The 13,389-nt window shown below is 49.5% G+C and overlaps 1 protein-coding gene across 1 annotated transcript in view; it reads left to right on the forward strand.

The window, feature by feature from the left end:
- The window catches only part of STOML2 (stomatin like 2), a 392,482-nt gene extending 383,911 nt beyond the window's left edge, over positions 1-8,571 (forward strand). Inside the window, exon 10 of the mRNA XM_069626806.1 lies at positions 7,990-8,571. Coding sequence (XP_069482907.1) covers positions 7,990-8,121 — 132 coding nt within the window. The 3' untranslated portion in view covers positions 8,122-8,571. The remainder of the gene's footprint in view (positions 1-7,989) is intronic.
- The last annotated feature ends 4,818 nt before the right edge of the window (positions 8,572-13,389 follow it).

A 13,389-nucleotide genomic window follows, 5' to 3' on the forward strand; every position in this document is an offset into this window, starting at 1 on the left:
TGGGTTTGCTGGGTGTCTTGTGGTCAGATGGCATATTTTCCTCCTCCTGGAGTGGCACAGTGGTTAGCAGGCATTCCTGTGGTTACCACATAGAACAATGTTGACCTGAATATTGAGGACCTCAGCAGCGAATTTCTTAGTATAGAATATTATCCCTACTACAGGGAATCTCTTGATGGCCAGTCCCTGGCTCAATTCTTGACATTGAACACCTTGATGTTGAGAGTTGATGGTGATTAGGCAGAATTGCATGCAGTCCCTCTGGGACCACCACATCCAATTAGGACTACAGGTGTAAGCAAAACCAACCTTTGGTATAAGTCTGTACTACACAGTTTGTGGTAGCGAGCTGAGCAGCCAGGCTTATCTCAAGAGGGGATGTGAGCAGTAAAAGAAGTTACACAGAGGTCTTACAATCACAGTGGTTCAAGTAGACGCTTACACTCAAGGTTTCTTGGTAAAACACTTAATAGATTACACAATCATTTAGAAAACATTCACTAGAAGGAGGCAACTTAATATTATACACAAACACACTTCAATACCAAACCAATAAGTTTCTGAACAAATTAGGCTCCCCTGAAATAGGAGCAAAATGGCATTTCAATTACTTTCAATGGGAGTAAAAAGGCACAATTTAGCAGAATAGATCACAAATACTTTCTTAGGCAGTGCAGATAGTGTTAGTTTACTAGAGGACTCGATTCAGTTCAATAGGCCTAGGCCAAAGTCAATGGACTAGTGTCTCGGATAGGAAAGAACAGTTCTTGAAGTAAACGGTAAAGTCTTTGCCAAAGTTCTCAGAAGTAGTTTGTACGAAAAAGAATCACATGTTGGGTCACAAGCTGATTAGGCCTGCAAGTTGGGAAAGGTTCCCAAACTTTCACCGCGAGAGGTAAGTTCTCTTTCGGGTTGGCACAGTATCTTAATATCAAGAACAAGATGCAGCAGAAGACGTTGGTTCCCGGAAGTTCCTGCAGATCTCCCTGTTCCTCAGCCTCAGTCGTGGGGACAAAGAGGGAGGACGTTGGGGGACTCCTGCACGGGGATCATCGGGAAACGCGGACAAAATGGAGTCACTTTGGTTCCAGTAGCTGTAATTCAAGCACACAAGCTGGTGTCCTCCCCCCTGGTTAATCCTAACCAGCTCCGAGAATGGTATCCAGGTGGCTTAAGAGTTGATTGGCACCACCAACTCAAAGGAAGAAGTCGTCCTTGAAGGGTCTTCTCTGTCGACATGAACTTGGCAATTCGGACCTGCAGCAGGGCTTCACCGGGCGAACCAGCGGTCCAGAAGTTGCAGCAGCCGTCCTCTTCCAGCTCGTCTTCGGTTCTTTCGTTCCAGTGGTCGATCCTTTCCAGCCCACGAGACTCGCCTTTTAAACAGTCTTCTCCCTTTCATTCCAGCCTAGCTGTCACTCACCCAGCAGGGTGGCTGTCCTTGCCGGACAGTCAGCCAGCCAATCATGCCAGAGTACATTTGGGTCTCCTAGGAGACTAAGCACCACTAGAAGGACCTTTCCAAAAATAAATGGCGAAAAAAGAAGACCAGGACCTGTTGAAACAAAGAGGCTTAAGGCGCCATCTTGAAAAACATGGCTTCCGCGATTTTTAGCTACCGGTGTTCGCTGTGGGGAAAAATCATGGTAGTTTGTTGTAAAACCACTGACACCAGTCATTTCGAGAGGAAAGGGTAGCATTTAACTGCTACATGAGTTTCTAGACACGGGATACTCTATAACCCCTCGAGCACTCTATAGGAAGATAGTGTGTGCTGGGTCTAGGAATTTTAAAAGATTTTACTAGTCAATTTAACCTTAAATTCTCTGGGAAACAGAAGTTTATCCCAGAGAAGATATTTAAACCTTTGGGAAGTCTAAAAAGACATCCTTTTGTCACTGCACTGAGGGTGCTGTGTAACACACATGAAAAAAGATGATGCCTATGGAGATGTCTAAAACGCCATAACCAAAAGAAATGAACACAGAAAACAAACAGGATTAAAAAGTTCAGAGTCCCAAAGTTCAGCAAAAGAGCTTGTGGTCTCTAAGATAAAGGGAATTGGCACATTTATGAAAATTCTCCCTGTGGCAACGGCCTCCAAGGTGTCGCTTCTGGGCCATGCTCGAGGAGCTCCGAAGTCTTCATTTAATCATTGATGTGAGAACAAAGTGGGGGTCATCCTACCGTTGTGAATGTTCATGGGCGATGCAGGGCGTGACCAGGCGTTCCACCAGGATCCGGTAAGTGCGATGCAAAGCACTCCGTAGCCTCAGGTGAGGTGAAGAAGACGGTGGACCCATTATGCTGCACTCGAAACTTGGCGGGTTGCACAGGGTTGTTTTAGCTGCTTGAAAAGTTTTCCGCTGGTCCTACACTCCTGGGCTGAAGTCAGGGAATAATCGGATGGTGGAGGAGCCCCAGCGCAGTTCGGCCCTTTCCCTGGCAGAGCGAAGGATAATGTTGCTGTCCCTGTAGTTAAAGATCCTGGATATTATTGGGTGTTCAGGGGTGCCTGGTGGAGGCCGGGTGGCTAGGGACCGGTGGGCTCTTTCGACCATGAACAGCGCAGTCAGTAGAGGATTGCCCAGGATTTCCACAAGCAGTGTCAACGAATTTCTCCATATTTTCGATGGCAGTTGGCTCCAGCACGCCAAGTATACGGACGTTGTTCCGTCTGGAGCAGCCTTCCAAATCCTCATTCTTGGCCAATACCCTCTTCACTGTTTCCCGCTGAAGGGTGGCGACCTTTCCTCGCCATCCCCAATCTGCTGTTCAACGTTAGCCATGCGCCCGCACAGTTTATCTATTTGGATGGCGGATACGTCAACTTTGCATGTTAAAGCGTGAATTTTTGCCCCCATGTTATCTGTACTGCTCTTTAAGGCCAGTAGTGTCTGATTCAAGGCAGCCATGTCAAGTTGGGACTGTGGTTGGCTTGGGTAAGCCGCAGATGAACATGGCTGGTCAGAGTGAGCAAACTGATCCATCATGGCTTGCCTTTTAGGATTTACCATAGTAGTGCTAATCTCAGGATGATTCACAGCAGTGACGTCGTAGCGTGGTTCCCAGACAGAGTTAAGGCCACTGCAGCATAGAGATGAGGTGTCGTGCAGTAATGTGTTTCTGAAGGCACCAAGGGTCCCCTGCCTGTTGGCGCCAACGGTCCGCTGGTCGTCAGAGACTGTTTGCGCTTTGAGTTTTCAGGTCTCCAAGTTGTAAGTGGTGCAGGCGCCCATTGCCAGTCCCGGGCCCGCTGGTAGCCTGTTGATATCTGTCGGGAGGGGTGCAAGTATGATTTTATTAGCTGGTTTCAGGGGAGTTAATAGCAGGTTATGCTGGATAGTGCACTACGCATCCGCCACTGCGCCAAGCTTCCTCCCCGCTGCCTCCGGGTGCTGTCTTGTAATATTGTCAGAGCTGGTAATGTTGGCTGACCAGATATCTCGCAGATGAGGGTAGGAAGAGTTGTCGCAGCTCAATCTTAGTGTCGTTTTTGTTCACAGTCCCTCAATGGCATGTGATTCTGTTGTCGTGAAAGAGGGCCCAACCAGTGGCCCAGAGCGATCCACCCTCCCAATCAGGTGATTGTGGCGTGGTAGGGTTATTCTGCCCCTCCGGAGCCCCGCCCTCCCACTCCCCCCCCCTTGATGTGTGTGCTGTTCCTCGTTGAGCTTCCCGGTTCTCAAGTGGTGACAGTGGGAGCAACGTCACTGGGGGGGCAGGGTTGTGGGGGCTGGAGCTCCCCCCCCCCCCCCCCCCCCCAGGGGGAAAGAGTGTGCTTGCCGACACCACCTGGTGGGATACTTCTCTTCAGGTTTTCCGTGCCCACCCACAGAAATCGATTGTGAAGCCCCAAGGGGTCCGGGTCCATATGATTACAAGCCGGGTGGCGTGCCTGAGCGCCTTATTTGTACATCTGGGGGCTGATGGACCCGGATCAGGGCGACTTATGAATGTTTGTTGCAGTCTCCTGGTATCCTCAGCCAAGAGACGCTGCTCGACTGGGGTTTATTCTGTTATGTCGCCACTGCCTCAATTGCTAAAAGTCCATGGCACTTCTCATGGCGTGTGGAATGGTGCATATGCCCTTTTTTGGCCCTGTATATAGGGCTGTGCAAGTTGTCGGGGTTTGGGGTGGCTTGGCGCTGGGGGAAGGGGGCTCCCCCGCCGGCGAGCACCGGGCAGGGTCTGCAGGCACTGGGGCTGGGAAGAGGAGCACACTGGGAGTCACGCCACAGCGCACAATCAGTTTCTGCCACTTACCGCAGGTGGGTTGGTAATGTCGTGTATCATGCCCACGGGCTGCCGAAATAGGGACCCCCTCGAGCAAGAGCCCGCTGTCTCCTTTCTCAGCTTCTGCAGCGTTGCTCAGAGCCACCGATGACACTGGTGTCGGCAGCACTAGAGTTCGCAGCTTCAAGTATGGGAGCAGGCACCGTTCGATGTCCAGGATCTGCTCATGGAGCCCCCAGCTGCAGGTGGTCCTGCGTCGTTCACACCAGCCCTGGTCGGCTTCGGCGATGGCAGAGGGGCCAGTGTCAGACTGGGCAGGGGCTGCTCCGGGGGGATACCCCATTCAGGTCTTTAGGACGGAGTTGAGCCTCCCCACCCGGGGGCCACCACAGGAGACCAGTGTAGTGCGGAGGCCTCCAGTACGCAGTCGGCGGGAGGAGTGCTTCACCCACTGAGCACCGCAGGACCGCTGCCATGCATGTCAGTTAGGGCAATTCCGCCGCAGTGGGACGGCCGCAGCAAATGAGAACAATCCGGCGAGGCTGGGCAGGGGGCTGGGAGCGCTGCCTCTCCGCAGTGCGTCCGATGAGTGGCAGGGACATGTATCCTGTCCCGCCCGGCAGGAACCCAAGGCGGGGGGGCCAGGCAGTCAGAGCCACTGGCAAGGGGGGAAGTCCAACCCATCCAGGAGGATCAGGGAGGTACGGCACGATGGGCAGTGCAGTGGGGGTCTTCCCTTTGCACATCTCGGCTCGGATTCGTCAGTCGCAGCAGCACAGAGCAGTCGCTGGTGAAATTTGTTGCGTGTCGGTGCTGCCAAATTTGGTCGCAAAGGAAGCCCACCGTGTTCATGAAGGTAGGAATGGGACTCCGCAGGTCGAGCTGGCACCCAGACTGGAGGATATTCAGCAGGATGTTGAGGCCTTTGCCAGAGCCCGTCAGGCAGCAGCCATTTCCAAAGCCGCGCAACAGCGCCCCCGTCTGCGCTTTCTATTTTTAAGTGCTCATCGGAGGAATGCTCCTATTTTAAGATTCCTCTGGTCACTCGGTTTCTGAAAGGGCACACAAATATGTTCCCACCGTCTACATTTCAGGTTCTGGTATTGGACTTCAGCCTAGTTTTAAAGTTCCTGATTGGTGCTCCTTTCGAACCCTTGCACTCATGTCCATTGAAGTTGTTGACCTTTAAGACAATCCTGTTGGTTGCTCTTACATCTGCAAGAAGAGTGAGCGAGTTGCAAGTGCTTTCTTCCAAGCCACCCTTTAATATATTCCACAAGGACAGGGTTGTGTTGCGGGTGAAACCCTCCTTCTTGCCTAAGGTTGTGTTGGATTTTCACTTAAGGCAGAAAATAGTGCTACTGGCATTCTATCCTCCTCCGCATCCTAGTAAGGAAGAGGAATGACTATATCGGTTGGACCCTAGGAGAACGCTAAGCTTTTATGTTTCAGGATGTCCGAATTGAGATTGGATGACCAGCTCTTTTTAGGGTATACAGGATACAGAGTAGGCCAGGCTGTTGCCAAACAGACCTTGTCTAAGTGGATCATCCTCGCTATTTCCGAATGCTACAGACAGGCAGGCAAGGACCCTCCTGATGGTTTACGTGCTCATTCCACCAGAGGCATGGCCACTTCGACTGCCCTGCAGAGAGGTGTCCCTATCAAGAACATCTGTGATGCTGCAGCGTGATCATCCATTCACACGTACTAAGCATTACTCTCTGGATACTTCCCACGCTCAGGATGTTGCTTTTGGTAAGGCAGTTTTTTGATACTGCCCTCTGAAAATTCTGCATGTCTAAATTCTCACCCTCCTATCATGGATACTGCTTTGGGAGTCTGTCAAAGATGAGGAATACGTTGGAGGCCACAATCCATTCGAAGAACAAGTTACTTACCCCTGGTAATGTTCTTTTGACTGGATATTCCTCCAACGTATTCCTAATCGCCCTCCCAACCTACCCCTCTTTTGAATTTCCCACGCTATTACAGCTTTCGTTCCTACAAGGCTGAGTGCTGTCCTGCCTGTGGTTATGGGCGTTTCTGATACACGAAGAGGGGAAAACAGAACTGAGGGCAACGTGCACGCTAATTAGAACATCTGATGACGTCGCCCTCGATGGAGGCCTTTGAGAGACATCGACTCAACGCACTGCGCCCTCTGCAGAAAATGTTTTCGAAGCTGGACATTACATGTCAAAGATGAGGAATACGTTGGAGGAGCATCCAGTTGAAAGAAAGTTACCAGGGGTAAGTAACTTATTCTTCTCTCTTATGGGGATCGACCAGAGTCTCTTGAGTTAGCACCCACGTGGTGCCGATTTCCCTCTGCTGCTGGTCTCCCCTACACACTTTTTACAGTTTATTCAAAGTTCATCAGCTTTAGTTCAAAACTTGCCACTTTGCAATTCCTTCTCAACACAGCCCGGTTCTCATCGCTTCTCCCCTCGACTTACCGGCTGTGATGAACCGCCTGGCTGTACCACGGGTGTGGGAGCTTCCCTTGCTCCTGCTTATCGTCATAGGTTTTCCCCGTTGACATCTGCTGCAGGACACTTGTGCTATTGTTTGCGGTCTTAGTCTGTCTTCCACGAAGGCACTGCGGGTCTGGGTCGAAAAGGGCAAGGTCACTTCTCACCTCGCCACCCTCTTGATGCCTGCTGCCTTTTTCTCCTTGTCTTGAACTGCTGTGTGTTAGCTGTTTCGTCGTGCTGTCTGCCATGCGCGCCTTGCTCGTACTGCACTCTCCTGCGCCACCTTTTATCCCTGTGAGGAAAAAGGACTGTCAAGTGTGTGTGATTTGAGTCAATTGCCTGACCTTCGGGTTGGGACATGTCAGGTAGACCTGTTTAACATCAGTCCATTTTCTCAGTCCGTCTATTTGTGCCGAAAAGGGGGGCAAGGGGGGTTGGAGTGTCAGAGTATCCTACGGGACAGGATAAGGAAGGTTTGTCTAATGAACGATAATGACCGGGATGAAGAACAGAACATAGGGGATGGTGGGAACAGTAGTGGTCTTTCCTAATAAGTTGGGCTTTTGGAAGACGACAATCGGTGGGACGGGATTGGTAGGGATTGCGGGTTAAGTGGGAATAGCTGGGGTCGTGACATGAACAAAGGGGATTGTGGGAATCGTATTTTGTCTGATCAGGTTGGGAATACGGAAAATAACAATCCGAGGGACAGGAGGAAGAAGGATGGGGAGTACTTGAATGAAGACCGGTGAAACAATGATTCTGTGAGTTATGCTTTTTGGGTGTAATAGATATTGGGACTTTGGAGGATTGATTACGCACCGGGGGTTGTTGGAGAGATCTAATGGGAAGAGGGGGGGGGGCAGATGTGGCACAGCCCATATAGGTCTCGGGAATCTCTCTCCTCATCTTCTCCCCTGGTAACATACTGCGTCTCATCTGGGGCATTCCCCTGAGCATATCCCTGGGTACCCCTATCCAGGTGGTCGTCTCTCGCTCGTCCACCCCCAGGGTTGGGACCTGAGAGCACCAGCCCTCCCCAGGCCACCTGAATAAGGATTTCCCGATGTCTACTTGGGAGAACACCCTTGGGTTTCTCACGAAGGCAAGCATAATGTGGTAGCTTGCACTAGGGCCATTTCCAAAAGGGGACTTAAAACATTAAGCTGTGAAAATTGTTCCTTATACTTGTGGAGTGTTGATCTTTTTACTGCTTTTGCTGGAACTCTTTGTCAAATGTTAAACTGATTTTCTTATATTGTGTCCCTCTAACCAGGCAATGGGCATTTATGGAGCTCTAACAAAGCAGTTACCTCAGAAGAGCCAAAGTGCCCCAAAGCCAACTGTGAGCACCCCACAATCCCAGAGCAGAGACATATTTGACGAAGAAGAGAAAAACTCAAGCTAGCAGGATGGGTACACTGGTGCAAAGTGATCAACCCAAATACAACATACCCGTGGTGTCCGACATTGGAACATGCAAACCCTATGCACAGACTCCTTTATACTTCCAAACGCATTACGTTATCCTTGATTCTTTTTTATTTCAAGTCAATTATGTAATTAAAACATCAAAGAGGAGAAATAATTGTGCAATGGTCTCTTCAGTTCCCTATTCATCAAACGTGTTGGAGCAGAGTCTGTGCAGTTGGATTACTGTACAAGAAAAATACAGATATAGTATCCTACTGTTGCAAAAAATCAAATCAATGCTGGAAAATCTTGGAGGGACTGAGTTGTTTGTTGAATTACTTCTGTGTCACTAGACTTAGCCTGTGAATGCATTTGGGATGGTAATGAAGCACTAACCAGAAGGGGTAGTTTAAAGTATTAGATTAAAGGTTCACTATTTTTAAAATGTGGTAGGCCTTATTTGATTTTTTTGTACATGCCCAACATTTATAATCAACGCAGATGTTATTTCACACATTTTTTTATTGTCTTGTTTTATGTTTCATTTGTGTAGCACCAAAACCCGAGTGTATCACAGCGCTTGTACCAATGCAGATAGAGAAACATGAGTCGGATCATACAAAATGTATCAAGGAAAGGATGTCGGGTCTGAGAATAGCCTCAGTCATACTTGTTAAAAAGACACCTTTTTAACATTTTCTGAATATTAGGGAGGATTGTTTGTTTTTGATGTGTGGGGGCGGAGGGGGAGTTCCAGTTGCAGTGACCGTAAAGCTGGATCCTCCTGCTCGTTTCTTGGTTAATCTGGGTGTGAGGAGGGAAGAGAAGGAGGATGAGCATAGAGTACGTGGGGTGCTCTTTCTGGTGATGAGGTGGTTGAGGTAGGACGGACCGGTACCATGGATGCAGCAGTGGATGTTGTCAGGATCTTCATTTGGATGCAGCTTTGACGCTGGACTCATTTCAGGCTGCCCTCGGCCACCTCCTCTCCCTCCCTCATCTCCGATTGCCTAACTGCCATTCAAGATTGGTGTGCCGCCAAGATCTTTGTCTGAATGCCAGCAAGACGGAGATCCTCCTCATGGGCACACCTTCACCATCCTTTCCCCTCACTCTCTGGCCGGCCTCCCTTCGCCCTCCTCCTACCCCCACCTGCGAGGCGAAGAACCTTGGGGTCATCTTTGACTCCACCCTTTCCTTCTCTGCCCACATCTCTGAGGTCTCTAAAAAGTCAAACTTCCTACTGCGCCTCCTCAGAGGTACTCTGCCTTTCCTCTCCTTCCCCCATAAGCTCATGGTATCCCAAACTCTGGTTCTCTCTAGGTTGGACTATTGTAACAGCCTCTTTCCAAATCTACCTGCCTCTACTCTCCGCCCTCTGCAACTAATCCAGAACAGGACTGCAAGCCCTGGGATCGTATCTCTCCAGCACTGAAATCTCACCATTGGCTCCCAGTGGATGCAAGGATTAAATTCAAAACCCTCCGCATTGTCCAAAAGGCTTTCTGGGGCCAAAATACCTTCAGCTATCCTTACGCAAATACCTCCCCTCTCGAGCTCTTCGCTCCTCTACCTCTAACTCCCTCAGGGTCAGTTGTTTTTCAAAGAAACGAGCTGGGGGTAGATCTGTCTTCGGCTGGAGCCTCCCTCTGGAACAGCCTCCCTGCCACTCTAAAACTTGAGGAGAACCATATCCGGTTCTGGAAGCACCTCAAGACCATCCTCTTTTCTTCTGCCTTCGCTTTCCCTTTTCCCTTGCTGATCTGTTCTCTCTTGGCACTGTGCACCTGGCCACCCTCTGTCCTCCGGGCCCAGATACCTGCACACCCTTCCACCCTCCTGCACTGCCTTCGTGCCACCCCTTGCACTGGATTTTGTATCTGTACCCATACAGCCCCCCTTTTTCTTCCTGCACTTATCAGACCTACCTTGTCTGCTGCCTTAAACCTAGCACTTGCAAATTGCTAGCTGCACTACCACTGTTTATTGCCTTTATTATTTATTATATGTTTATCTGTTTCTCCTCTGCTTCGCACTTTCCACTTCTCCCCCTTCCATGCACTTTTCACCCCTCTCCCATGCACTTGCGCGTTCTCAATGTCACATGGCCTAGTAAGATTGCTGTGTTGTTCTCCCCTCCCTTGCAGTGCTCTGAAACACTTGTGTCCGAGCGCGATAGAAATAAAATATCAATATCAATAGGCTTTGCATCTGGCATGAGAGATGTGATCAGTATATCCTATTCCCCAGGCTGCTCAGCGTGCATTGTTTTGGAGTACTTGAAGTTTGTATATGTTTTTGGTTGAGGTTCCCATAAAGTAGAGCGTTGCAGTAGTCGAGCTTGCTGCTATAATTGCTCTAGCGAGAGTCAGACAGTTGTCGGGTGAAAGAAGAGGTCTGCTGAGATATGGTTGTGTACGCGGCAGAGGACGTGAAGCCATTGATATTTTTATACATGTAGGTAGACCCCAAGCGGTTTTACATGTTTGGAGACCGGAATAGGGGTGCCATCTATGTTGAGCTGTGAGAATGCAGTGTCATGATTCTTCATGCAGTGGGGAGATCCCACGATGAGAAGCTCAGTTTTTTTCATGGTTGAGCCAGAGGTGGCGACTTGCCATCCAGGTCTGGATGATGCTATAGATCTGGTTGATGGTTGTGCCGTCTTTGGTGTAGTTGCCCATGATGTGTAGGGGAAACTGGGTGCCATCAGGAAAGTTTGTATGTGATGCCAAGGTTGTCTAGCAAGTCGAATAAGGGTTTGGTGTATAAATTGTAGAGCATGGGGGAGATGCAAGATATTTGTGGGACGCCATAGGGGACTGGGGTAGGGTTGGCGGCTAGTTCGCCGACAAATACTCTGCAAGTGCGTCCACTCAGGAAGGATTTCATGCAGGTAGTTGCCTGTGGGGTGAAGTGGAACTTAGTGATGTGGTGTTGATAGAGTATGTCGTGGTCAACAAGGTTGAAGGCAGCAGAGAGATCAAGGAGGAGTAAGAGGCCTAGTTTGCCTGTGTCACAGATGCCGTCTAGCTCTATTCTGATATCAGAGGGCTGTTTCAGATTTGTGTTTGGGTCTGAAGCCTGATTGTTGGGATCCCAGCAGGTTGTGATGTTCCAGGAAGGATTGGATTGGAGTGTAGACCGTGTGGTCTAGTATTCTGAGGAGGATTGGTACCAGTGATGATTGGGTGGTAGTTGGTGGGGAGGGAGTGGTCGAGGGTGGATTTCTTTGGTAGTGGAATCACCCAGGCATCTTTGATAGTTGTGGGGATGGTCCCTCTGTTGAATATGGCATTGATGAAGTCAGTGATGATGGGGCTGAGAGTTTGTGTGTGTGCAGTATTGAATGATGTGTGCAGGGCAGATGTCTCTTTTACAGTTGGTTGGCTTAAGGAGCTATATGGTTTTGGTGACATCTGCAGAGGTGACTAGTGAGAATTGGAAGGGGATAGAGGTAGTGAAGTGGAATTCGGAAGGTTCTGTGGGGAGGTTTGGGGGCTAGCTGGAATTTTTGGGGAATAGTTTTCTCTCCATGTTTGTGTATTTTGTCAGTGAGGGCTGCTTTTTACAGTAATGCACCAATCTTTAGGGAAGTTGGAGGTGGGTGGTGCTAGGTTCTCAAACTCCTTGAGGATTTTGAAGAGCTCTTTAGTGTTGAAGTTGGCTTTGGTGATTCTGGAGTTGTAGATGTTGGACCTGGTGGATATGATGACAGATTTGTATGCTTTGACAGTGGAAGTGAAGTTATTGTTGTTGGATGTAGTGGGATGTTTTCTCCAGCGATGTTAAAGTGCACGTTTATTTCATGCTGAGGTAGTGGAGGTCCTCTGAGAACCAAGTGTTACGTCGCGTTTGTTTATGTATCTGAGTTTTGAGCGGGGCATGGGAATCTAGTGCTTTTAGAAATGTGAAGTTATAGCAATTGGCTATGGCGTGTGGGTTGCTGTTGCTTGTGTGGGCTGTAAGTAAGAATGACAGGGTGGGTGCTAGTATTTCTTTAAGGAGGATGCAGGTGTTTTGGGCTTGAATGGGTAACGGGGTTTGGTTGGAGTGATCGAGAGTGTGATTGGTTGTATTCAATCATAGAATGGTCTGTCCATGGGAGGTGGTTGATGGCAGTGTTGGTGTTGAAGTTAACAAGCCAATCAGGAATGCAGTCTTTGATGTGGGTGGGCGACAAGACCGAGGTTCACCTCAGAGAGGGTTGTGGCAGGGCGGTGAACTTGGTATCAGTGGGATCATTGAAGACTAGGTTTAAGTCACTGAGGAGGATGAGCTTGGTCACTGGTTTGATGATGGGTGTCAAGAGCAGGGGGTATATCTGTTTCGGGAAGCTTGAATTGTTATGGTGCCGGTAGAGAAGGAGGTTGTTGAGGGTGGTTTGAGGCTGGAGTGGGAGTTTGGTGAGTAGGAGTTTGTACCCTGGTCGTGTGGGGGAGTTCCCTGATGGGCGTGGTGGATTTGAAGATGACTACTCCACATCTGGGTTTGGAGAGTCGATCAGACCTTAAGATGGTGTATTCACTGAGAATGGATAGGGAGAGGGTTGGGTCAGCTGCATTAAGTAGCCAAGCCGTGTGATTGCTATGATATCTGTTCTTTATCAGTGAGGTTGAGAATATCTGTGGAGTGGTTGCATAGGGAGTGTGCACATTAATAAGGAAGCCTTTGAGGTGGACAGTGTTGGAAGGGAATGTGGGGAGGGCGGGGTCACATATCTGGTGTTTGGGGAGTTGGTCTGTGTTTGGGGTGACAGAAGAGGTGATGTGGTACGGGAGGATAGTGTTTGCGTCCTGGTTAAGCCTAGAACAGGTAAATATCCTTGTGGACGCGTGTATGGAGTTGGGTAGGTGTGGGAACGTAAATTGGCGAGTCTTTGTAGGTCAAGTCGTGGCTGTGATGGAAGGGGTTGAGTGAGTGAATGGATGGGTAGTAGGCTGTGGTGGTCTTGGTAGGGGTTGAGGGTAAGTGGTGGGACAAGGGGAGTGGGATTGGGAGGGCGCAAGATATGGTAGAGTTGGGATGTATGTGGTGGTGTTTATTGTGATGAGCTTATCTGTGGCAGGCGCTCATTGGGGTTGTGAGGAGGGGTGGAAGGAAGTGTGTTGGTGGTGGGATGGGAGGGTTGGTGGTACAGGTGAGGTGGAGTATGGTGCACATAATTCAGTTAGCTGAAGCCAGGGCTTGCTTACCTGCAGCAAGGAGCTGGGTGGATGGCCGTATGTATGTGGTCAGAGCATGACGAGAGGTGTGGGTGTCA

This window comes from Ambystoma mexicanum, chromosome 6p (assembly GCF_040938575.1).
Source record: "Ambystoma mexicanum isolate Mex_15411 chromosome 6p, UKY_AmexF1_1, whole genome shotgun sequence".
NCBI classification, from domain to species: domain Eukaryota; kingdom Metazoa; phylum Chordata; class Amphibia; order Caudata; family Ambystomatidae; genus Ambystoma; species Ambystoma mexicanum.